The sequence below is a fragment of the Lutra lutra genome, chromosome 4, assembly GCF_902655055.1.
Source record: "Lutra lutra chromosome 4, mLutLut1.2, whole genome shotgun sequence".
Lineage (NCBI taxonomy): Eukaryota > Metazoa > Chordata > Mammalia > Carnivora > Mustelidae > Lutra > Lutra lutra.
The window spans coordinates 155457212-155483272 of record NC_062281.1 but is presented as its reverse complement, the minus strand read 5'-3'; the positions used below and the strand labels follow the sequence as shown (position 1 = coordinate 155483272).

Below are 26061 nucleotides of genomic sequence, written 5' to 3'. Positions count from 1 at the left end.
CCCCCTGCTTGTGTTCCCTCTCTCACTGTGTCACTGTCAAATAAGTAAATAAAATCTTTAGAAAAAAAAAAATGAAGAAACTGAAACATGTTTTAAAGTACAAGTAGTTATAGGCACCTGGGTGGCTCAGGTCATGATCCCAGGGTCCTGGGATTGAGCCCCGCATTGGGCTTTCTGCTCAGCAGGGAGCCTGCTTCCGCCTCTCTCTCTGCCTGCCTCTCTGCCTATTATCTCTGTCAAATAAATAAAATCTTTAAAAATAAATAAATAAATACAGTATAAGTAGTTTATATGATGTGCATCTAGCTGCATTATCCCTATCCAACCATTATCTATATCTATTATGTATATCAGTATATATATTCATAAATATTATATACATTAAAAAAATAAAGTATAAACAGCTTATCCAAGATTACAAATTTATTAAGTGGGGAAGATGGGATTCAAAACCTGTACAATTTTACCCTACAGCTCACATTCTCAATCATATCACTGTCACTTCATTTACTTTCCCTTTTTTTTTTTAAGATTTTATTTATTTATATGACAGACAGAGATCACAAGTAGGCAGAGAGAGAGAGGAGGAAGCAGGCTCCCTGCTGAGCAGAGAGCCCAATGCGGGGCTCTATCCCAGGACCCTGGGATCATGACCTGAGCTGAAAGCAGAGGCTTTAACCCACTGAGCCACCCAGGAGCCCCTACTTTCCCTTTTTAAAAAAAATAATGCTTGGAGGTACCTGCATGGCTCAGTCAATTAAGCATCTTGCCTTCAAGCTCAGATCATAATCTGGGGGGTCCTGGGCTTAAGCCCCATGTGGGGCTCCCTGCTCAGAGGGGAGTCTACTTCTCCCTCTCCTCCTGTGCACTCTTTCTCTCTCAAATAAATAAATAATTAAAATCTTTGGAAAAATAATAATAATCCTTGAATCAGATTTTTCACTAACTCAAGCAATCAAACCCTTGTAATTGATCTTATGCACCACTATGTCCCAACTTCAATCATTCACATACTATCTATTCCAGATTTGTCTCACGTAAACACTATCAGTGTTATTTTTTTGATACTATCTTTAAACTGACTTTTTTTTGGCCTTCTCCTAAATCGCATTTTTAAAATTACGAAGTTGGTATTTTTTCTTATACACATAAAGATATGTCTATTAAAGCTAAAAAAGTGGTCTGTTAATATACTATCAATTATTATCATCAGAAATAAACTATTTTTAAACCCTTTACCAGAGTTTCTCAAAGTGTAACAAATAATGACTTAGAAATAGCTTTTTTTTGTTATTCATATATCAAGGAAAGCTTTTATTCACCCAGCCACAGAAACATGAGAAAAAAGATTGCCCAAAAAATCCATAAAGTTAAACATAACCAAGATTAAAGTACTCAAAAGATAGGCAACATTTATAAGCAATTAAAGCTAAGATCAAAATACTAAAAGAAAATGAATTTTACACCAAGAAGTCTTAAGTAAATTGCAAGTGTCCTAACCAATCTCTGCTTCCTGTCAAAGAATTTACTGCACTACAGTCCAATTAAAAACATGTATAAATATATGTGATCATAGAACAACCTTGCTTAAAATCTTCATTGGCTTCTCAAAACACTCATCATAAAGTCCAAACTGTCTATCATGTCCTAAAAGGTCCTTCATTCTCCAACTACTGTATGTCTTTTCAGCTGGATCATTTGCTACTTTCACCCCCAATTCTGTTCCAGTCATATTTAATCTCAGTCATACTCTCATTCTCACATTTATGTCCTGCATGTTCTCAAACCAAAGACTAAATCCCTCAATTAAATTATGCACTCTCTCAAGTTTTTTGCACTGAACTATTACCATTTTATTTATGTGTATCATCCCCATCTAACTAGAAGCATCCTTGAGATTTGGTGCTGTATTTTTTTGTTTTTCCACTACAAACATATACTTGGGATATAAAAGTAACTCAATACATACAGGTTCGTTGAATGAATGAGCCACATATTACCAGGACCACTTAAAAAGTGTGTATGTGTGTACATACACATGTACATACCGATTACAGGAGCCACTAATTTCTATTTACACAGGCTTTTTACTTATTGTAATAAATGTAAAGGTTCTTTTTTAGCTTAAAAAGCCCTATTATTAATGTGCTTTTTTGAAAATAAAGTAAGGATAATCTAAAGAACATTAATACAGGAAAATCTCTCCAAAAATGTGACCTGTGAATACTCTAATTTGTACTTACTCAAATCATCCGATATGTCTTCAATTCCTGAAGCACTATCATCAGAATCACCAGTATTATCTGTACATGCTTGTTGCTTCTGAGATCCTGGTGAGTTTTCCAAAGCAGATTTTCCTCCGTCCACATCAATATTCACCTTATCCAGAGAAGTAAGAGAGCTTGGAATTTTTTTTCCAATCTGCTGTAATTCTGTACGTCGCGTATTTTCCTTCAATAGTAAACTGGGCGCCTTTTCTGGTTCTGCTGGTGAACCAGGGACCTTTTCCAATTTCATCTGAGAACTGGGTACTTTTTCCATTTTCCTCTGTGAACTAAGTGCCTTTTCTGTTGCTGTCACCTGTGAGCTGGGTGTCTTTTCTGTTTTCACTGGTGAATTAGGGGACTTTGGTGATTTTTCTGCTTTTGCTTGTGAAACAGGTACCTTTTCTACTTTCACCGGTGAATTAGGTGATTTTCTTGTTTTGCAATGACTTTGATCTCGAAGGACTAATCCCAAATCTTTAGGGCTTGCTATGTTGGCAGCATTTACTTTACATGATTTAACTTCTGTTTTTTCTATACAAATATCATTTTGCTTATTTTTTTTACTACTGTTCTTATTTGGAGAGCTGGTTCCAATTTCTTTTATGGATTTATCATTTCTAGCTTTCAAAGTTTGATTAGATATAACTTTAACTGCTTTGCTTTCTTCAGAAAGAGCCCAAGCATTCTTCTTTGGTTCATGATTTTCATTTTTAGAGGTCTTAAAGTCTTCCATTATTTGAAAACCTGCTTCCTTCCAATTGTGATACTGTAAAATGGCAGATTTCCAATAGCTGGATTGCTTCAAGTCCAGATTAGGCAAACAAACTATAGGGTTAAAAAAAAATGTGTTATTTAAAATGCAAAAGGCATTTTTTAAAAATTGGTAAGACTTTCAAAAACTTCCAAATTTGTTCTCAAAACTAGAGAAATTGTAAAAACTTTAAAAACTCCATTAACCATATAAGGAGTTAAAACCCAATTATTAGTAAATAACAGCCAAATGGTCATAAAGTAGGTTTTAATGTAATTATGTCAATATGACATCAAAACAGAGAATTTCAGATTTGTTCTACATTACTTAGTAAGAATTTCAACTAAGAGGGAAATAAAACTTAAAATTGATGTACCACGATTAATATAAAAGAAAATGGAACAAGAAAACACATTCCAATCTAGGGGCACCTAGTTGGCTCAGCATGCAACTCTTGATCTCAGGGTCTCACATGGGGTATAGGGATTATTCAGTCAGACTGATATTCTTTTATTAAAAAAAAAAAAAAATAGGGTCACCTGGGTGGCTCAGTTGTTAAGCGTCTGCCTTCAGCTCAGGTCACGATCCCAGGGTCCTGAGATCGAGCCCCACACTGGACTCCCTACTTAGCAGGAAGCCTGCTTCTCCCTCTCCCACTCCCCCTGCTTGTATTCCCTCTCTTGCTGTCTCTCTCTCTCTCTCTCTGTGATATAAATAAATAAAATCTTGGGGGCGGGGGAAGACTTTATAAAAAAAACTGATTAGGCTCTTATTTCTAAATTATTTTATAATTTTTAACTATAGTTAAAATTTAAGCCAAAACAGAAACAAAATTAAGCCAAAACCATCCTATATTTTCACCATTTATATTTTTTACCACTAATGTTATTTTCTAGTAAAAAGCTCTACCACTTAGAGCTTAGCACTAAAAAGCTTACCACTTAGAATGTTTTTGCTCCTGGTTTTGGATATTTTAATTCATTTGATTTATACACTGCTTTCAATATTCTAAGGTGTTTCACATAACTGTCAAAACAGTTGCCAAATATATGCCTATATCTAAACTCTTGTAGAAACTGCTACAAATTCCTAATTTTAAAAATAAAAATGGGGGGCGCCTGGGTGGCTCAGTGGGTTAAGCCGCTGCCTTCGGCTCAGGTCATAATCTCAGGGTCCTGGGATCGAGTCCCACATTGGGCTCTCTGCTCAGCAAGAAGCCTGCTTCCCTCTCTCTCTCTCTCTGCCTGCCTCTCCGTCTACTTGTGATCTCTCTCTGTCAAATAAATAAATAAAATCTTTAAAAAAAATAATAATAAAAAATAAAAAAATAAAAATGGATCCTATGGGATACCTGGGTGGCTCAGCTGGTTAAGCAAATGCCTTTGGTTCAGATCATGATCACAGGGTCCTGGATTAAGCTCCACCTCAGGCTCTCTGCCCAGGAGGAATCTGCTTCTCCCTCCCCTGCCACTCCCCCTGCTTATACTCTCTGATAAAAAAAATAAAAATATATATATTTTAAATTCCACCAAAAAAAAAAGTGTGGTGGAACACCTAGCTGGCTCAGTCTGTAGAGAGCATGTGACTCTTGAGCTCAGGGTCATAAGTTCAAGCCCCACATTGGGCATGGAGGCCACTTTAAAAAAAAAAAAAAGTGTGGTAATTTTATATAGCAAAATTGCTATTTTTTTTTTAAAGATTTTATTTATTTATTTGGCAGACAGAGATCACAAGTAGGCAGAGAAGCAGGCAGAGAGAGAGAGGAGGGGAAGCAGGCTCCCCGCTGAGCAGAGAGCCCGATGCGGGGCTTGATCCCAGAACCCTGGGATCATGACCTGAGCTGAAGGCAGAGGCTTAACCAACTGAGCCACCCAGGCGCCCCCAAAATTGCTATTTCTAAGAACAGTACAAATTTTTCCCAAAAAAATTGTAATTTCCAGAAATAAAGTTCTAAGGAGGTAAGGTTTTGAGTAATGTTCACTGCTTCCCAGTGTACTCATAGCAAAACTTGTGGAGCCAAATAAAAATGCTGGACCTATGTTCTAGTTCCTGGTTACATTTTTAGAATGCAGCAAATGAGGACTAAATGAGATTCTAACCTTATATAAGCAATTATTATCAAGAAAACACAAAAGAATTTTTAACAAATTTCTTTAAAGAGTTGTTTGAATACTGAAAACAAGTTTTTTTTTTTCAAGATTTTATTTATTTATTTGTTCTAGAGAGAGAGAGAGAGAACGCGCCCAAGCAGGGGGATTGGCAGGCAGAGCAGGTAGAACAGGCAGAGGGAGAAGCAGGCTCCCCAGTGAGCAAGTAGGCCAACGCAGGACTTGATTCTAGGACCCAGGAACACGACCAGAGCCAACAAAGGCAATCGCTTAACTGAGTGCCACCCAGGCATCCCCAAAACAACAGTATTTAGCATATATTCCATTTCACTTTTATATCATTAAGACATCAGTCCACTTCCTACTTCTAGTTCACGTCTTCCTTCCTTGAATCCTTACAATGCCTACTGACTACTACAGACTTATCTTCCTTCCTTGAATCATGTCTTCCTTCCTTGAATCCTTACAATGCCTACTGACTACTACAGACTTAGGGAGTTCTCAGGCCCTGGACCTCACCCAAAAACCAGAGGCAGGTTCTTGACTTTGCAGTGAGAAAGAATTCAAGGACAAGTCAGAATGAAGTATAACAGAGGAAGCTTTACTGCAAAGTCCAAGTTTACACTCCAAGGAAGGAGGAGTGAGGGCACACTCAGAGGATCTAAGTAGCACTAGATAGATGTGAGGCTCTGATTTTTATGGGTGGTTATAATTTGGGCATGAAATACTCATGTGGGATTCTAGGGAACAGGCGGGGATTTCTAGGAATTCTGCATAATATTATGCAATGCTCTACATTAGCTACTACGTGCAGATAGAGTCTGATTTCAGGCTAACTGGGGGTCTTTGTGTGCATTTAAGTTGCAGTTAAGCAAAGCACTGGCAGCAGAACACTTGTGATCACAAGAAATCACAGAACTATCATAAGTTTGCGTAATTGCTACAAACTTTGTCAGGTATAACACTCTGTTCCCTGTTTTTTGTTCCTCGTGCAAATATGCAGCACTTCCTCTTCTGCCTGCCTTACTACCACAATGCTAGGTACTTAGTAGACATTCAAAATCACTAGCAATTAAAAGAATATCCACTCCAGACAGATGGCTTCACATCTTTCTTTTCCTGATAAAATCTGAAGGCTTTAGCAGCAACTGGAATTTTCTTCCCCCCGCCTCCAGATTTTATTTGAGAGAGAAAGCAAGCAAGCACAAGTGGGGGGTGGGGTGGAGTCAGAGGGAGAAGGAGAGGGAGAAGTATGTTCCCCACTGAGCAGGGAGTCCCACTCAAGGTTCCATCCCAGGACCCTGGGACCATGACCTGAGCCAAAGGCAAAAGACAGATGCTTAACAGATTGAGTCACCCAGGGGCCTCTGGAATTGTTTCACAAGAAGTTTCTGACACTCTTCTTTAATTATCCATCACTCAGTTGACAGACTGGGCTACAAATTCTGGAGCCTGAGACTTAAAAGAGTTGTATGGATACACTAGGTAAGAAAGTTTATCAGAAATAACTGCTGCAAAAAAAAAAAAAAAAAAAAAAAGAAAAGAAAAAGAAATAACTGCTGCATAATAACAGAAAAACTAATCATAGCAATAATTACTTCTTAAGTAACCCTTCCACAAGACAGACAGAGAAACTATTCTAAGGCATGATTACAGAAAGCCATCAAAAGTTTGTCCTGCTAAAAAAAAAATTAGGAGGGCGCTTGGGTGGCTCAGCGGGTTAAGCCTCTGCCTTTGTTCGGCTCGGGTCATGGTCTCAGGGTCCCGGGATGGACCTGCAGGGAGCCTGCTTCCCCCCTCTCTCTGCCTGCCTCTCTGCCTACTTGTGATCTCTCTCTGTCAAATAAATAAATTAAATCATAAAAAAAAAAAATCTTAAAATCTTAAAAAAAAATAAATTAGGGGCACCTGCGTGGCTAAGTATCTACCTTAAGAGAGAAATCATTTCTGATTTTACCATTGTTTACCTACCACAGTGCCCAGTTTAAAGTAGGCACTCAATGAACCTATTAAATGGATTAATGAACATTTAAATCATGTTAATTGCAATTTAATTAATTAATTGTTCACTTTAAAAACAAATCCAAAACATTTAATTCATCATGGTTTATATTATTCACAATGTAAATAGAAAAATATCTCTCTTCCAGGTAGCCTTCCCTAATCTATCCTGGAGGCTCCTACCCCCTAAGCTGGGCTCAGAGAAATATCCCTCTTTCTATGAACTTTAGTCTTACTCTTCTCATAGCATTCAATACTTAATACTTTTTTTTATAAGGTTTTAATTATTTGTTTATTTATTTGAGAGAGAGAATGCGGAGATGGAGAAGCACAAGCAGACCCAGTAATGAGTAAGGAGCCCCATATGGGGCTTGATCTCATGACCCTGAGATGATGACCTGGGCTGAAATTAGGAGTCAGATGCTTAACCAACTTAGCCACCCAGGCACCCAGTACTTAATACCTTTTATGTGTTTATTTCCTCTTTGTATAATAGGAACTTTTTTTTCCAATTTACTTTTCATAAAACAAATACATATACAGAGTTCAAAAAGTCAACAATACTATAAGACAAAACAGTATTTGTCCACCAACTACCCACCTTCCTCCTCAGAAGCAACTGCTTTCAACTCTTTTAAAAGTTTCTTCTGAAGTTTATCTCCGTACTTCTAAATTACATGCTTAAACTGATACTGATCTTAATTTGTTTTCACTTTAGATAGTATCTACAGACTTCCTACTATGAAAGAATTTAGCTGTCTCAAACATTCCCCCTAGAGACAAACAGAATTATACACACACATATGTTCCTATCCCACCCACATCCCCTGAAGATGATTTTAATAAGATATAACAGTATTATTCATGGCTGAGCCAAATATTATACTATAAAACTTTCTAAATGCCCCTCAAAATTTATTTTCTCCTTTTCCCACGCACATAGCTAGACTGTATTTTCCAACCTTCCTTACAGTTAGGTGTGTCCTTAAGATCAAGTTGTTACCTCCTCCATGCTCTCCTCCTATTACTGGGTAAAATTCTCAATCATCCATCTTCAGTCATATAGCCAACAATTATGTTCTAATCCAGACCACAGAGTTTTGAATTTCTGTAAGAACTAGAATCAGCTAGTTCCAAAATGCAGATTCTGATTCCAATTTGGAGGACTGACATTCTGCATATCTAATAAGCCCAAGTAAAGCCAATGCTGCTAACCCTTGGCCATACTTTTGGCTGGACAACATCATCAGTGGAACTTGGGCCCCTGAGTGACAACACAGAACTACTCATCTGGATCAGGTGATCACTCATCTAGCATTTGTTATATGAGAAAAAAATAAAACTATTTTTTTAAGGCACTGTATTAATGGATTTCTTTGTCATGGTAGCCCAGCCATTTTGACTTAATATACATATTTATAATCATATTTCTCTTTGGTATACTTTACAGTTTTATCTGGAATTAACCATTGCCTCATTTTTCTTAAGATTTTTTTTACATACCTATCAATAATTCATTGACAGAACCATAAATCTCCTGTCAATATGATCAAACACACATCACGGAAGCTATATTTTTTTTTTAAGATTTTATTTATTTATTTGACAGAGAGAGACCACTAGTAGGCAGAGAGGCAGGCAGAGAGAGAGGAGAAAGCAGGCTCCCCACAGAGCAGAGAGCCCGATGTGGGGCTCGATCCCAGGACCCTGGGACCATGACCTGAGCCGAAGGCAGAGGCTTTAACCCACTGAGCCACCCAGGCGCCCCTATATGTTTATTTTTACTGCCGTTTTCTCCTTGAACATCCCTTGTCTAGCACTTGCTGGTTACTACTAGTCTTTTACCACAGCTGTCAGCCTGCAACTTCCTTTCACTATCATCCTACCAATTCTCATCCATCCTCAAACTGACTTCTATATTCTTCTTCCACAGTATACTCCCTCTTTTTTTGGTGGAGCACACCCTCCAGTAGATAAGAAAGGAAATATGAAAGGCAGTGAAAACAAATTATGCCCAATTTCTGCATTTCATTCTACATAGACAGGCATACATTATCATAACACTCTGGACTTCTTTCCACTTCCCTCGTCCATTCTTTTCCGGAGGACATGAAGTAACATCTTTCATCCTAACATCTTTCATCCATGAGTTTGTGAAAATGATTAGGTAAAACATAGTATCTCTCTCTCATTCCTCTTCACTAGCTGTTCACAGAGAATAGAAGTCCACTTTCTCATTCATACTCTAACATTTACAGGTGTAAGCCCCACATGGAGCCTAAAGTTGTGCCTGTGTCTGAGTAAGTCTAATTCTGGCACTGAGTATTAGCAAACAACTTGAAAATAAAAAATCCACTCCCTAAAGTGAATTTTATCCATAATTAAATAATCTGGGGGTGCCTGGGTGGCTCAGTGGTTTAAGCATCTACCTTTGGCTAGGGTCATGATCCCAGAGTTCCGGGATCAAGCACAGCATCAGGCTCTCTGATCAGCAGGGAGTCTGTTTCTCCCTCTCCCTCTCTTCTCCAGCTTATGCTCTCTCTCAAATAAATATAAAATCTTTAAAACAAAAACAATAATCTGATCTCCATATGCTTGTTTTGTCTTTCCCAGTTTGTTCAGGATTCAGGAAGGGAAACAGTGTTAATTATTGGGTCCCTTATGTCCCAATAGGAAGTAAAATTTATAAGACTTTGTATGTTTTAAATGTCTTTTCTTCTTATTTTGTTTAATTAGGTTTAAACTTCTAGGTTAGAAATCATACACTCAAAATGCAACAAGTACTGTTTCAACGATTTCTAGTTTGTAGTGTTAGTACTGAGAAAATCATCCCGTACTTATTTTCCATCTTTTTTACTGAATTGCTTTCTTCCTTATGGGAATTTTTAGGATATTCTCTTTGTCTCGGCATTTTGTTTTGTTTTATTTTAGTGTTCTGTAATTTCTTTTTCTTTTTTAAAGATTCATTTATTTATTTGACAGAGAGAGAGAGAGAGACCATGCATGTGAGCGGGGGAGAGCAGAGAGAGGGGAGAATCTCAAGCACACTCCCCACTGACCTCAGAGCCAGATGCAGGGCTTGATCTCACGACCCTAAGATCATGAGCTGAGCTGAAACTGAGAGTCATACACTTAAGCAACTGAACCACCAGGCTTCCCTCAGTGTTCTGTAATTTCTAAGTGATAAGCCCTGGAGCAGATATTTCTTCATTTTTCTTGGTATTCAGTTGGCTCTTTTAATCTCTACCTCAAGTCCCCCGACTCCTGAAAATTTTTTCTTGTATTATGTCTTCTATCGTTTCCTCCCTTTCATTTTCTCTTTTTCTTTAGTTCCTAGTCATTGGACCTTATGCCTCCTACATTGATTCTCCAGTTATCTTACCTCTTTTATCCATTTTCCACCTTTATTTTCTTTCCTGAGTGATTTCCTCACCTTTATCTTCCAACTCTTCTACATTTGGAGGAGAGAAGCACAGGAGGTGTACCATATTTTCATTTCTAAAAACACTTTAACTCTCTGATTATTACTTCCTACAGCACTCTTGTTCTTGTCTCATGACTATCATCTCTTATATCTGAACACTAATAGTTTTGCTTAAATTTTTTTCTGCTTCTTGTAGTTTCCTGAGTTTCTTATTTGTTTTCTTCTCTATCAAGCACACTAACATACACATAGGAAAGAGTAAAAGAGAAAAATGGAGACAGAAAAATATTTGAAAAAATAATAGCTGAAAACTTACCTAATCAGATGAAAGATACAATTATACACATCCAAAAAGTTCAATGAACTCCAAGCAAAATAAACTTAAAGAAATCCACACCAAGATTTTTATCAACTTATTGTTCAACTTTGAAAACCACAATTTGAAATCAGCAAGACAGAAGCAACTTCTCGTGTACAATTTAACAGTAAGATTTGACAGATGATTTCCCATCAGAAACATGCAAATCAAGGGTCCCCAGGCAGCTCAGGCAGTTGAATCCTTGACTTTTGATTTTGGCCCAGGTCATAATCTCAGGGTCATGAGTTCGAGCCTGGCATAGGCTCCATACTGGACATGGAGCCTGCTTAAGATTCTCTTCCCCTCCCTTTGCCCTTCTCCGTCCCTGGCAAAAGAGGAAAAAAAAAAAAAAAAGGTACAAGGGTGGAAAAAGGTATTCCATGCAAATAGTACTATAAAGAGAACAGGGTGGTCATATAATTATTAGACAAAATACATTTTAAGACAAAAGAGATTACAAGAAACAAAGAGAACATTATATACGGATAAGAAGTTCAATCCAGGGATGCCTGGGTGTCTTATTTAGTTAAGCATCTGCCTTCAGCTCAGGTCATGATTTCAGGGTCCTGGAATCAAGCCCCACATTGGGCTCTCTGCTCAGTCAGTGGGGAGCCTATTTCTCCCTCTGCCTCTGCTTCTCCCCCTCTCTCAAATAAATAAAATCTTAAAAAAAATAATAATAGGGAACTTCAATATCCTACTTTCAATAATAGAGAAACCAAACAAAAAATCGGTAAAAAAATAGAAGATTTCAACAATCTTAAGCCGATTAGACCTAACATACTCAGAAGCCTCTACCCAGCATCAACAGAACACATTCTTCTCTACTGCACGTGGAACATTCTCCAGAACAGACCATTCTGCAAGGCCATAAGACAAGTCTCAACAAACTTAAAAAGACTGAAATCATACAAAGTATCTTTTCTTACCACAACAGAATGAAATTAGATATCAAATCAATACAAAAACTGGAAATTTCACAAATATGGAAAACTTAAACAATGCACTCAAATCAACCAATGGGTCAAAGAAGAAATCACAAGGGAAATTAGAAAATACCTTGAGACAAATGAAAACAACGTACATTTTACCACATTTTCTAAAAATGGATATAAGAGGGATATTTCACATAATTTTTAAAAATAAGGATTATAGGGTGCCTGGGTAGCTAAGTCAGTTAAGCATCTGCGCCTCAGGCTTAGATCATGATCCCAGGGTCCTGGGATCAACCCCCACATCAGGCCGCCTGCTCAGCATGGACTCTGCTCTTCCCTCTCTCTCTGTCCCTTTGCCTGCTCATGCTCTTTCTCTCAAATAAATAAAATCATTTTTTTAAATTTTTTAATTAAAAAATAAGGATTATAAAAGAATACAATAAACAACTGTTTACCAACAAATTGAATAACCTAGATAGAATGGTCAAATTGTACATACAAGCTATCAAAACAGAGTCAAGAACAAATAAAAAATCCAAATACACTTACAACAAAGAAATAGATTAAATCAGTAATCAAAAACCTACCAACAACAACAAAAAGCCCAGAAACCAAAAGACTATACTGGTGAAGCCTATTAAATATGTAAAGAATTAACACCAATCCTTCTCAAACTCTTCCCAAAAAATTAAAAGGGGAGGGCACTTCCTAACTCATTCTCTGAGGCCAGCATTACCCTAATATATGAACATATATTCAAACAATCATCAACAAAATACCAGCAAACCAAGTAATGAAAGATAGTTGGAAGAAGGCAGGCAGGAACAAGGGAACTCCACCCTAACAGGACACCACCTTTAAATACCACCCTAAGGGACGCCTGGGTGGCTCAGTTGGTTAAGCGGCTGCCTTCGGCTCAGGTCATGATCCCAGCGTCCAGGGGTCGAGTCCCACGTCGGGCTCCTTGCTCATCAGGGAGCCTGCTTCTCCCTCTGCCTCTGCCTGCCATTCTGTCTGCCTGTGCTTGCTCGCTCTCTCTCTCTCTCTCTCTGACAAGTAAATAAATAAAATCTTTAAAAAATTTTTTTTTAAAAATAAATAAATACCACCCTAAAAGGAGCCTCTACCCTTACCCACCTAATAGTTATATGATAAAAACCTGACAGGGTGACAGATGCACGGAGGGTTAATCAGATTAAAAGAGCCCGCCAACAAGCCCATAAAGACCACTAGACTTGGAGACTGGTGGCAACCCTCCGGGGTCCCCTCCTCTTCAGGAGCTTTGTACTATTACTCAATAATGTTTGCTTTGCTGCCCACCACTTTGTCTGGTCTACCTCTTCATTCTTCAAAGCAGCATGACCAAGAACCACGGGCACTAAAGGAAAAGAAATTCAGTAACATGAGCGGCATATTAAAAGAGTTATACAGCACAACCAAGTCAGATTTATCTCTAGAATGCAAGAGTGGTTCAACAAACAAAAATCAATGTAACACACCGTATTAACACACTGAAGGAAAAGGAAAACATATTCAGCTTAACTGATGCAACAAAAAGCATTTGAAAAAAATCCAGCAGCCTTTCTTGGAGAAAAAAAAAAAATTTCAATAAACTTGTAATAGCAAGGAACTTCCTCATCATGATAAAAGCCATCATACAAAACAAAGACACAGCTAACATCCACCCAATAATTAAAGACTGAAACTGTTTCTCTACAATCAGGAATAAGACAAGGATGTCTGCTTTTTCCACTTCTATTTGACATAGATCTATTGGAAGTTACAGCTACAGCAATTAGGCAAGTAAAAGAAAAAAAAAAGGCAACCAAATGGGAATGGAAGAAATAAAATTATCTTTTGCAGATGACATGATCTTATATGTAAGAAAACCCTTAAAAGTACGCATGCACACACACACACACACACACACACACAAATGCACCAAAACAGTAGTAAAAAACTAAGTCAGCAAATTGCAGAATACAGAATCAACACAATGATCTACGAAATTAACACAGGTCTATGAAGTTAAGAAAATAATTCCATTTACTTTATTTTTTTTTTTTAAAGATTTTATTTATTTATTTGACAGACAGAGACCACAAGTAGGCAAAGAGGCAGGCAGAGAGAGAAGAGGAAGCAGGCTCTCCGCAGAGCGGACAGCCCAATGCGGGGCTCAATCCCAGGACCCTGGGATCATGACCTGAGCCGAAGGCAGAGGCTTTAGCATCAAAAAGAATAATTAAGAATACACTGAACTGGGGCGCCTGGGTGGCTCAGTGGGTTAAAGCCTCTGCCTTCGGCTCAGGTCGTGATCCCAGGGTTCTGGGATCGAGCCCCGCATCGGGCTCTCTCCTCAGCGGGAAGCCTGCTTCTCCCTCTCTCTCTCTGCCTGCCTCTCTGCCTGCTTGTGATTTCTGTCTGTCAAATAAATAAATAAAAAATCTTTAAAAAAAAAAAAAAAAAAAAAAGAATACACTGAACTAAAGAAGCAAAAAAAATTCCACACACCAAACTACAAAACAATACTGAAAAAGATTAGACTTAAACAAATGGTATAGTATCTCAAGTTCATGGATTCCTTCCGATCTATTTTCCCTGTCTACCTCTTCCTTGCATTCTACACTGTGAGGCTGGAAATCAGGAAGTATTTAAGTTCCTGTGATTTAGAGCCCCAAGGAGTGGAAAACTGGAAGACACATCTCTTACAATGTTCCACCTTCACTTAAAAGGATTAAGCACTCCACTCCTTGCTTATTGTTATTAAGATCAAAAATCCCAAGAATGGATTAGGCTTTTTTCCCCAGAGTTGCCAAAAGCTGGAGACTGGGCAGAATTCATGATGTGTAGCCCACTATGTACTTACCCATTCATTTCCTTTACTTATCACCAATAACTTTATATTATTAACAATATTGTTAAAATGCCAATACTACGCAAAGTGATCTACAGATTTAGTGCAATCATTACCAAAATCCCAATGGCATTTTTGCAGAAATAGAAAAACTCATCCTAAAATTCATATGGAATTTCAAGAAACTCTGAAGAGCCAAAACACTCTAGGAAAGGAAGAAAAAAATTTGGAGGACTCACACTTCCTGATTTCAAAACTTACTACAACACTACAGTAATCAAACAGTACCATACTGGCATAGAAAAGACATAGATTAGTAGAATACAACAAAGTCCAGAAATAAACCCTCACTTACGGGGTCAACTGATCTGACAATGATGGTAAGAGTATTCAACAGGGCGCCTGGGTGGCTCAGTGGGTTAAGCCGCTGCCTTCGGCTCAGGTCATGATCTCAGGGTCCTGGGATCGAGTCCCGCATCGGGCTCTCTGCTCAGCAGGGAGCCTGCTTCCCTCTCTCTCTCTCTCTCTCTCTCTGCCTGCCTCTCCATCTACTTGTGATCTCTCTGTCAAATAAATAAATAAAATCTTTAAAAAAAAAAAAAAAGAGTATTCAACAGGGAAAGGACAGTTTTTTCAACAAATGTGCTAGAAAAAACCAGGTATCTACATTCAAAGGAATGAAGTTGGACCCTGACCTTACACCAGTTACAAATATTTACTCAAAATAGATCACATCAGACTTATTATAACTTATAATAACTATAAGACTTATAATTATAATTAGTATATTGTATAATTTATTAAAGCACTAAGTGAGGGTGCCTGGGTGGCTCAGTCAGTTAAGTGTCTGCCTTTAGTTCAGGTCATGATCTCAGGGTCCTGGGATCCAGCATCAGGCTCCCTGCTCAGCAGGAAATCCAGTTCTACCTCTCCCTTTGCTCCTCGCCCCTGCTTGTGCCCTCCCTCTCTTCTCTTTCTCTCTCTAATAAATAAATAAAATCTTTTTTAAAAAGGCACTAATTGTAAATCGAAAGACTGGGCAAAAAACTCAAATGACCATCAATACCACACTGGTAGGGAAAACTAGCATAGAACATAAAATATATTACTACACAACCATAAAACAGATTGAGGAAGTCTCTATTCTGCTGTGGAGTGACAGTGAGAACCTACTTACTGTAAAATAAAAGAAAATAATACATATAGGAATATGTAGTAATTCTGCACAAGAAAGAAGAAAATGGCCACTTGACTGGCTCAGTCAAGTCTGTGCCTCTTGATCTCAGGGTTTTGGGTTCGAGCCCCACATTGAGTGTAGAAATTACTTAGAAATAAAATATTAAAAAAAAGAAGAAAACATATATATATATACACACACACTTACATGTTCAGAAATAAACAATGGGGGCACCTGAGTGGCACAGTCGGTTAAACGTCCCACTCTTGGTTTTCACTGAGGTTATGCTCTCATGATCCTGAGATAGAGCCCCCTCCCTCATTGCCTCTGTGCTCAGCATGAAGTCTACTTAAGACTCTCTCTCCCTTTCCTCTACCCCTCCTTCCCCCAAACTCTCTCTCTCAAATAAATATTTTAAAAGAAAAGAAATAGGGGCACCTGGGTGGCTCAGTCGGTTAAGCATCTGCCTTTAGCTCAGATCATGATCCCAGTGTACTAGGATCAAGCCCCAAGTCAGGTTCCCCACTCAGAAAGGGAGTCTGCTTCTCCCTCTCTCCTCTCCCCTCTCCCCTTCCCCTGCTCCTACTCTCTCTCATCCACACACTCTCTCTCAAATAAATTAAATCTTTCAAACAGAAAAAAAAAAAAAGAAAAGAAAAGAAAAAAAAAAACAGTAGAAGCATAAAAACAACAAATGGGGCACCTGGGTCGCTCAGTTAGTTAAGTGCCCAACTCTTGGTTCTGGCTGGGGTCATGGGATTTGGCCCACATGAGGCTCGGTCCCTCTCCCTCTGGCTCCTCATGCTCTCTCTCATGCACTCTTTCTCACTCTCACTCTAAAACAGACAGACAAATAAATAAATCTTTTTAAAAAGTTCACTTTTTCTCACTCTCACTCTAAAATTAAATAAATAAATAAATAAATAAATCTTTTTTTTTAAAGGTTCCAAAGATGTAAATTTTAAAATTACATTAAAAACTACACCTTGGGGACGCCTGGGTGGCTCAGTGGGTTAAGCCGCTGCCTTCGGCTCAGGTCATGATCCCGGGGTCCTGGGATCGAGTCCCACATCGGGCTCCTTGCTCGGCGGGAAGCCTGCCTCTCTCTCTGCCTCTCTCTCCACCTCTGCCTGCCTCTCTGCCTGTTTGTGTGCTTTCTCTCTCTCTTTCTGACAAATAAATAAAATCTTTAAAAAAAAAAAAAAACTACACCTTGTTTTTTTTGTTTTTTGTTTTTTTTTTATTTTAAGTAATCTCTACACCCAGTGTGGAGCTGAAAGTCACAACCACCAGATCAAGAGTCATATGCTCTACCAACTGAGCCAGCCAGGCACCCTACCTTATATTTTAACTTACAAACACACACACACAGACACACACATACTATAAAAACTGGTAAGTCTTCACAACCTTAGATCTGGCAACAGCTTCTTAAGTATAATATTAAAAATAGACAAGAGGGGCACCCCTCTCTTAAAAAGATAAAATCTTTAAAAAAATAAAATAAAATAAAAAGCTTCTGTACACCTAGGTGGCTCAGTCAGTTAGGTGCAGCTTGGGTCATGATCTCAGGAGTTGTGAGACTGAACCCTGGGTTGGGCTCTATACCCAGCAACTCAGCAGGGAGTCTGCTTGAAATTCTCTCCCCCCTCCCCTATCCACCCACGTGTGAACTCTCTCTAAAATAAATAGATAGGGGCACCTGGGTGGCTCAGTGGGTTAAGCTTTTGCCTTTGGCTCAGGTCATGATGCCAGGGTCCTCGGATCGAGCCACCCGTCGGGCATTCTGCTCAGTGGGGAGCCTGCTTCCTCCTCTCCCTCTGCCTGCCTCTCTACCTACTTGTGATCTCTGTCTGTCAAATAAATAAATAAAATCTTTAAATAAGTAAATAAATAAATAAAATAGATAAATCTTTAAAAAAACTAAAAAGTTTCTGCATAGCCAAATAAAAATGCTATCTACAAAGTAGGAGAAAATAAATGCAAATCACATTATCTGACAAGGGGTTAATACCCAAAATATATAAAGAACTCATAGAACTCAAGAGGTTAACAAAACACAAACAATCAGATTTTAAAATGGGCAGAGGATGTGAACAGACATTTTCCAAAGAAGACATACAAACCACCAACAGGACATGAAAAGATGTTCAACAACACTAAACATCAGGAAAATGTAAATTCAAACTACGATGAGTTATCAACTCACACCTGTCAGAATGGCTATTATCAAAAAAACATAACAAGTACCAGCAAGGATGTGGAGAAAAAAAAATCCCTGTGCACTAATGGTGGTAATGTTAAACCGGTACAGCCATAGTGTAAAACAGTGTAAAGGTACTCAAAAAATTAAAACGAACTATGAAATAATCCAGCAATTCTCATTCTGGGCATTTAGTCAAAGGAAACAACAAGATATGGGAGCACCTGGGTGGCTCTGTGGGTTAAAGCCTCTGACTGCGGCTCAGGTCATGATCCCAGGGTCCTGGGATGGAGCCCCCCATCAGGCTCTCTGCTCGGCAGGGAGCCTGCTTCCCTTTCTCTCTCTCTGCCTGCCTCTCTGCCTACTTGTAATCTCTGTCAAATAAATAAATAAAATCTTTTAAAAAAAAGAAAAGATAACTCAAAAAGATATCTGCACCCCCATGTTAACTGTAGTGTCATTTACAACGGCCAAGATATGGAAGCAACCTGTGTCCATGAAAGGATTAAAAAAATGTGGTGTGTATATACAATGCAATATTATTCAGCCATTTAAAAAAAGCAGAAAAGCTTACCATTTATGACAACTTGGACGGACCCTGAGGATATTATGCTAAGGGAGACAGATAGAGAAAAATACTGTATGATCTCACTTATATGTAAACCCTAAAACAAAATGAACTCATAGATATATAGAACAGATTGGTAGTGCCAGAGGCTGGGGCTGGGAAGAAGGAAGTGGGCAAAATAGGTCAAAGTGGTCAAAAGGTACAAGATTACAATTATTTTAAAAAATGAGTTCTGGGGATATAATGTACAGCATTGTGACTACAGCTAATAATACTGTATTGTACATTTGAAAGTTGCTGAGAGAGTAAATCTTGAAAGTTCTCATCACAAGAAAAAATAATTTGTACCTATATGGTGATGGATGTTAACTAGACTCATTGTGGTAATCATTTCACAATATATACAAATATCAAATCATTGTGTTGCACACCTGAAACTAATATGCTATATGTTAATTACATCTCAACAAAAAAATCAAAACATCTGCTCAGCAAGGACACTACCCAAAAAGTGAAAAAATAACCAACAAAATGGGAGAAAAAAACTGTACATCATATATCTGATAAGGGTCTAGTATCCAGAATATATAGATTCCTACAACTTATCAACAAAAAGAAAAACCCACTTAACAAATGGGCAAGAGACCTGAATAGACATTACTCCAAAGATTAATAAATGGTCAATAAGTACATGAAAAGATGCTCAACATCATTAGTCACCAGGAAAATGTAAATCAAAACTATAATAAAACACCACCTCATACACACTAGGATTATCAAAAAAGAAGAAAATAACAAATGTTGGTATGGATATGGACAGTATGAAATCCTCATGCAAGACACCTGGGTGGCTCAGTCGGGGCTCAGGTCATCATCGCAAGGTCCTGGAATCAAGTCCCACATCCAGCTCCCTACTCAGCAAGAAGCCTGCTTCTCTCTCTCCCTCTGCCTCTTCCTCTGCTCCTGCTCTATCTCGCTTTCTCTCAACCAAATAAAAATAAAATCTTTGAGGGGTGCCTGGGTGGCTCGGTGGGTTGGGTCTCTGCCTCTGGCTCGGGTCATGATCTCAGGGTCCTGGGATCGAGCCCCGCATCAGGCTCCATGCTCAGCAGGGAGCCCACTTCCCCCTCTCTGCCTGCCTCTCAGCCTACTTATGATCTCTTTTTCATTTAAAAAAAAAAACAAAAACAAAAAATTGCTGTCATCAACTTGAAATTTTTAATCTTATCTATGAATTTGTGTTTTGTAATATTTTTCTTTTTAAGATTCTATTTATTTGAGAAAAAGAGCGCACACAAGCACAAGTTGCAGGGAGGAACAGAGGGAGAGGAGAAACAGACTCCCCACCTAGCAGGGAGCTCACAACAGGGCTCCATCTCAGGACCCTGAGATCACAATTCTAGCTGAAGGCAGATGCCTAACTGACTGAGGCACCCAGGTGGCCCTGCGTTTTGTAGTCTGATGGGAGAAGAGGAAATACATGCAAAATACATGTCTGACATTCCTTTCCACCTCGTTTTTATATAGCTTTGATGCCCCATGAGCACAGAATTCCAGTGGAGCCACTATATGTAGTTCAGCAGGACTCAAAGTGAGTATAAGGTAAGCGTGTTGTCTATAACCAAGCAAACCAAGAAGCCACATTTTTTACCTTAACCATACCTTGCTTCAAACACAGAAGAAAGGCAATGGTATTCTAAGAAACGTGACCAAAAAAACCCCAAAAAACCAAAACAAACCTTATTATATCTTTTCTTTTTCATGTTACTTCCCTGTATTAACTAATCCTGTATGCTAAAACTGATGACACAGAAGGAAAGGGAAAGCCACAGTTCCTTTTCCTTTCAGTACTGCCAAAATCAAAGGCAGAACACGTTGGGTGCCTGGCTGGCTCAATTGAAGAGTATGGGATTCTTGATCTCAGGCTCATGAGTTCAAGCCCCACCACACTGAGTGTAGAAATTACTTAAATAAAACTTAAAAAAAGAAGGTAGAGGGTGCTGGTAGAATGTGCAAGTATAAGAAGTGAAATGGGGGGCACCTGGGTAGCTCAGACAGTTAAGCATCTGATGCCTTCGGCTAGGTCATGATCCCAGGGGTCCTGGGATTGAGCCCTGCATCAGGCTCCCTGCTTCTCCCTCTCCTCCCCACTCCTGCTCTTTCTCATACCTCTTCCTCTCTCAAATAGATGAATAAAATCTTAAAAAATAATAATAAAAGTAAAATAAGGGTGCCTTGGTGGCTCAGTTGGTTAAGTGTCTGCCTTCAGCTTAGTCCAAGCCCACATCAGGCATCCTGCTAAGCAAGAAGCCTGCTTCTTCCTTTCCCTCTCCCTATCACTCCCCCTGCTTGTATGCCCTCTGTCAAATAAATAGAATCTTTAAAAAAAAAAAAAAAAAGTGAAATAAAAATAGCTCAGTAAGTACTGTGCAGTGTTTTTCCCTGGTAAAAAATAAAATTAAATATACAAGTATACAGTGTACGAGTACAAGCTATGAAATACCAGCAATTCCATGTAAGAGTTAATACACTCTTATATATGCACTTAGAGGTGACATTGAACAATATAAAGATGAACAGTAAAATTTATACTGAACTTAAAATTTTAAATTGTTCGGGGCACCTGGGTGGCTCAGTGGGTTAAGCCTCTGCCTTCGGCTCAGGTCATGATCTCAGGGGCCTGGGATCGAGCCCCACGTCAGGCTCTCTGCTCAGCGGGGAGCCTGCTTCCCCCTCTCTCTCTGCCTGCTTCTCTGCCTGCTTCTGATCTCTCTCTGTCAAATAAATAAGATCTTTAAAAAAAAGAAAAAAAAATTTTTAAATTGTTCTAGGGGTGCCTGGGTGGCTCAGTCAGTTAAGTGTCTGATTTGGGCTCAGGGCTCAGGTCATGATACCAGGATCCTCTGATGAAGGGCTGCATAGGGCTCCCTGCTCAGCAGGGAGACTGTCCCTCTCCCTCTCCCAGCGTGCACTCCCATGCATACAAGCTCTTTTTGTCATTCTTAAGCGCACATGGGTCTCAAATAAATCTTTTTTAAAAGTAAAATGTTTATAACTTTTCTATATTTAGAATGACATTTAAAAGTAAATTAAAAATAAATTAAAATAATAAAAGCCTGGGCGGCTCAGTCATTGGGCATCGGCCTTCGGCTTGGGTCATGATCCCAGGGTCCTGGGATGGAGCCCCGCATTGGGCTCCCTGCTCATAAAATAATAAAAGTAAGTGTAGATCACCATAATGTTGAGAAAAAGATCACAGAAGAAAGGAAAAAGCTTTATATTTTAGTAACTTTAATGGCACTTTTTCCCTACTTTTTGAGCAAGGTCCTTATATCTTCATTTTGTACTTCATCCTGCAAATTATGTAGCTGGGCCTGCATTTGTTCAGGTAAATAAATATACACCTGGAATTCATTTTAACAAAGATTATTTGTCAACATTCACATATAAAGTGCTAGGTTAAAAGCTGAAGATATAATGATAAATAATGGGTCATGTGTAAAAGGGGAGACCATCATATAAACAAATAATGACAGTATATTATGTGACACATGTTATGGAAACCCTGTGGGAAGAGCCTTGGAAAAGACTTTATTGTGGAAATAATTGTTAGGCTAAAAATTTCCCACTTAGAAGAGAGAGTGAGAAGGGAAAGACCTAATAAGATTTGTATATAGTAAACAAAATGTATTTATAAAACTTGAAAACCTCTTTAAGATCATAAAATAGCATGCACAATGGTGAACACAGGAGAGGAACTGAGAATGTAAACTGGTGCACACATTTACATACCAAGTCAAGTTTATACTTTAAGCAAAAAGGCCTAGATTTATAAGCAGAAGAGTGGCACAATTTCAGTTTTAGATAATTTCAGGATAGTAAGAGAGCGGAGAGGAAAATGAGACAAGTCAGTAATGTAAGCAATAGTAATTATCAATAGTAGTAAAAACCACTAACTTATTTAGGGTCTTATAACAAGCAATTTAAGTAGAGTTGGGAAGGGGGAACGTCTGTGTTAAAGTTAAATGAGGGGCGCCTATGTGGCTCAGATGTTTTAAGTGTCTGCCTTAGCTCAGGTCATGATCTCTAGGCCCTGGGATCAAGCCCCACGTCCAGCTCCCAGCTCAGCAGAAAGTCGTCTTCTCTCTCTCCCTCTCCCTCTGCCTCTGCCTCTCCCCCTGCTTGTGTGCACTCTCTCTCACTCTCTCTCTCTAATGAATAAATAAAAATCTTTAAATTAAAATAAATGAATAAATAAAGTAAAATGAGTTTCTCTCCAGAAGAAACTTTCAGACTCTTCAATATGCTAATAAGCACTGCAAATCTCCGAAAGAGAGATAATTTACAACATATCCCAGATTTATTTGACTAAAGAAGCCTCTTTTGCCAGAACCACCTATCATCTCAAAGAACCATGAAGAAACACTTTAACACTGTTCTAGAAAAGAAAAGGCAGCACTAAGCGAGAAAAGCAGAGGGCAGTAGAGGGCTTAAGATAGGAGTAAAACAATAACAAATGTGAGGAAGAAAGAAATCTAAAATCCTGGCAAGCTATGTTAAGGACCAAACTAGATATATAAAATACCAGTCTACTAACTTATACAATTAGCAAATATTTTAATTCATATGGGTAAGGGACTGATAGAATGACTATTTCAAAAGAGTAAGGGTAAAAAACAGTAATGGTATGGGGGGGGAGGGGGAATAAAGCCAAAAAAATGTTACATATAGAGATTAAGAATAGATCAGAAGGGGCACCTGGGTGGCTCAGTGGGTTAAAGCCTCTGCCTTCAGCTCAGGTCATGATCCCAGGGTCCTGGGATCGAGCCCCACATCGGGCTCTCTGCTCTGCAGGGAGCCTGCTTCCTCCTCCTCCTTCTCTCTCTCTCTCTCTCTCTGCCTACTTGTGACCTCTGTGAAATAAATAAATAAAATCTTTAAAAAAAAAAAAAAGAATAGATCAGAAAACTAAAGAAATGAGAAAGATACACCTATAAATATTTTTGAGAATTTGGTCAGAAACAGAACCATTTTTGAAAGATTTTTCTTTATTTATTCGACAGAGAGAGATCACAAGTAGGCAGAGAGTCAGGCAGAGAGAGAGAGGGAAGCAGGCTCCCCACTGTGCAGAGAGCCGGATGCAGGACCCGACCCCAGGACCCTGAGATCATGACCTGAGCCGAAGGCAGAGGCTTAACCCACTGAGCCACCCAGGCGCCCCAGAACCATTTTTTAAACCATATGAGTAGGTATGTCAAGGAATGTAGACTGAGTACCACTGGAATACAGAAAATTTTTTTCAAAATTTTATCCATTCATCAGAGGGAGAAAGAGAGAGCATGTGCACATGCACACACACACACACTGGGGGAGGGGGCAGGTAGAGGGAGAAGTAGGCTCCCCACTGAGCAAGGAGCCTAATGAGGGACTCAATCCCAGGACCCTAGTATCCTGATCCCAGCCAAAGGCAGCCGCTTAACCAACTGAGCAAGCCACCCAGGCATCCCTGGAATACAGAAATTAAGGAAAAATAAAGTTAAGGTATTAGATGACATTCAATGTTCAACTGCCAATATGATGTCAAGAATTACATCCAGAATCAGTGAATATAAAAGAATAACCCAGGGGCACCTGGGTGGCTCAGTGGGTTAAAGCCTCTGCTTTCGGCTCGGGTCATGATCCCAGAGTCCTGGGATGGAGCCCCACATCGGGCTCTCTGCTCAGCAGGGAGTCTGCTTCCCCCTCTCTCTCTGCCTGCCTCTCTGCCTACTTCTGATCTCTCTCTGTCAAATAAATAAATAAAATCTTTAACCAAAAAAAAAAAAAAAAAAAAAAAAGAATAACCCAGAGGTTCCTAGGTTGAAATGCCAAGTCAGATAAAAAATATAGGCAGCAGGCCACCAGTCTTAAAGGAAGAGGAACTACAAAGACAGAAGAATAAATAGATAACATGCAGAAAAATATGGGTCTGGTTTCCTGGCTTTGAAATGTGAGGAAACTAAACTACATCCCTTACAGAATTAGGACAGAGTAATGGTTCTCAATCTTGTTGTTTGTTTTAATACACCTGAGAAATAGAATATAAATTCCCAACAGAAACGAAGAGGAAAAAAAGAATGAGGAAGAGGGATGATAATTGTGAGTAGTTTCTAGTAACTACAAAATGCCTTCCCAAGGAAAGTGTAATTCTTATATAATGAAAATCACTTGGGGCGCCCGGGTGGCTCAGTGGATTAGGCCGCTGCCTTCGGCTCAGGTCATGATCTCAGAGTCCTGGGATCGAGCCCCACATCGGGCTCTCTGCTCAGCAGGGAGCCTGCTTCCTCCTCTCTCTCTCTGCCTGCCTCTCTGCCTACTTGTGATCTCTCTCTCTGTCGAATAAATAAATAAAATCTTTAAAAAAAAAAAAAAAAAGAAAATCACTGCTTTAAAACTGGTACTATCTGGGCACCTGGGTGGCTCAGTGGGTTAAGCCTCTGCCTTCGGCTCAGGTCATGGTCTCTGAGTCCTGGGATCGAGCCCCACATTGGGCTCTCTGCTCAGCAGGGAGCCTGCTTTCCCCTCTCTGCCTACTTGTGATCTCTGTCAAATAAATAAGTAAATAAATCTTGGGAAAAAAAAAAAACTGGTACTATCACAGAAAACTTAAATAAAATTTCCAAAGACAAACTAACATTTGTTTCTTTTTTAATCTATGTGGCAGAATTCAAGACACCGTCACATAATAATACAAGTTCCTGCAAAAATATCCAGAGCTCTTACAAATATTTCAGTTTAAAAAAAATTTTTGAAGATACACCATCGCTAATACATGTCTAGTATGCTCATTTGTTTATCTTTACACATTTATGAAGTTAATACAGTCTTACAGTATTTCTATTTTAAAGATTTTATTTTATTTTATTTTTTGAGAGAACAAGCAGAGGGGAGAGGCAGAGTGAGAGGGAGAAGCAGGTTCCTTGCTAAGCAGGGAGCCTGGGCTTGATCCCAGGACCCCGAGATCATGATCTGAGCTGAAAGCAGAGGCTTAACCAACTGAGCCATTCCATTTTATACACTAATGAGGCACCCTAAGTTTGTGAGTTGCCTAAAGTGACACAAACAGGACTGATTTAGTGTCCCAATCTAGGGCTCAATGTTTAGGCACTAAGGTAGGTCTGCTCACCTAAACCAACAGTTCTCAAACTTTTTGAGATGTGTTCATATACTTAAAAATTACTAATACTTAAAAAATTACTAAATCAAGGGACACCTGGGTGGCTCGGTTGAGCAGCTGCCTTCAGCTCAGGTCATGATCCCAGCGTCCTGGGATCGAGTCCCACATCGGGCTCCTTGCTTGGCGGGGAGCCTGCTTCTCCCTCTGCCTCTGCCTGCCACTCTGTCTGCCTGTGCTCGCTCTCGCTCCTCTTTCTCTG

The 26061-nt window shown here is 39.1% G+C and overlaps 1 protein-coding gene across 12 annotated transcripts in view; it reads right to left on the bottom strand.

Moving 5' to 3' along the window:
• The window catches only part of TUT4 (terminal uridylyl transferase 4), a 130425-nt gene that overhangs the window by 92459 nt on the left and 11905 nt on the right, over nt 1-26061 (bottom strand). For all 12 annotated transcript variants that reach the window (XR_007126982.1, XR_007126983.1, XM_047728199.1 and 9 more), the window contains one exon: nt 2244-3092. Coding sequence is in view for 10 of the 12 variants with exons in the window: in XM_047728199.1 (XP_047584155.1) it covers nt 2244-3000 (757 nt within the window). In the remaining 2 variants the exon portion in view is untranslated. The remainder of the gene's footprint in view (nt 1-2243; nt 3093-26061) is intronic.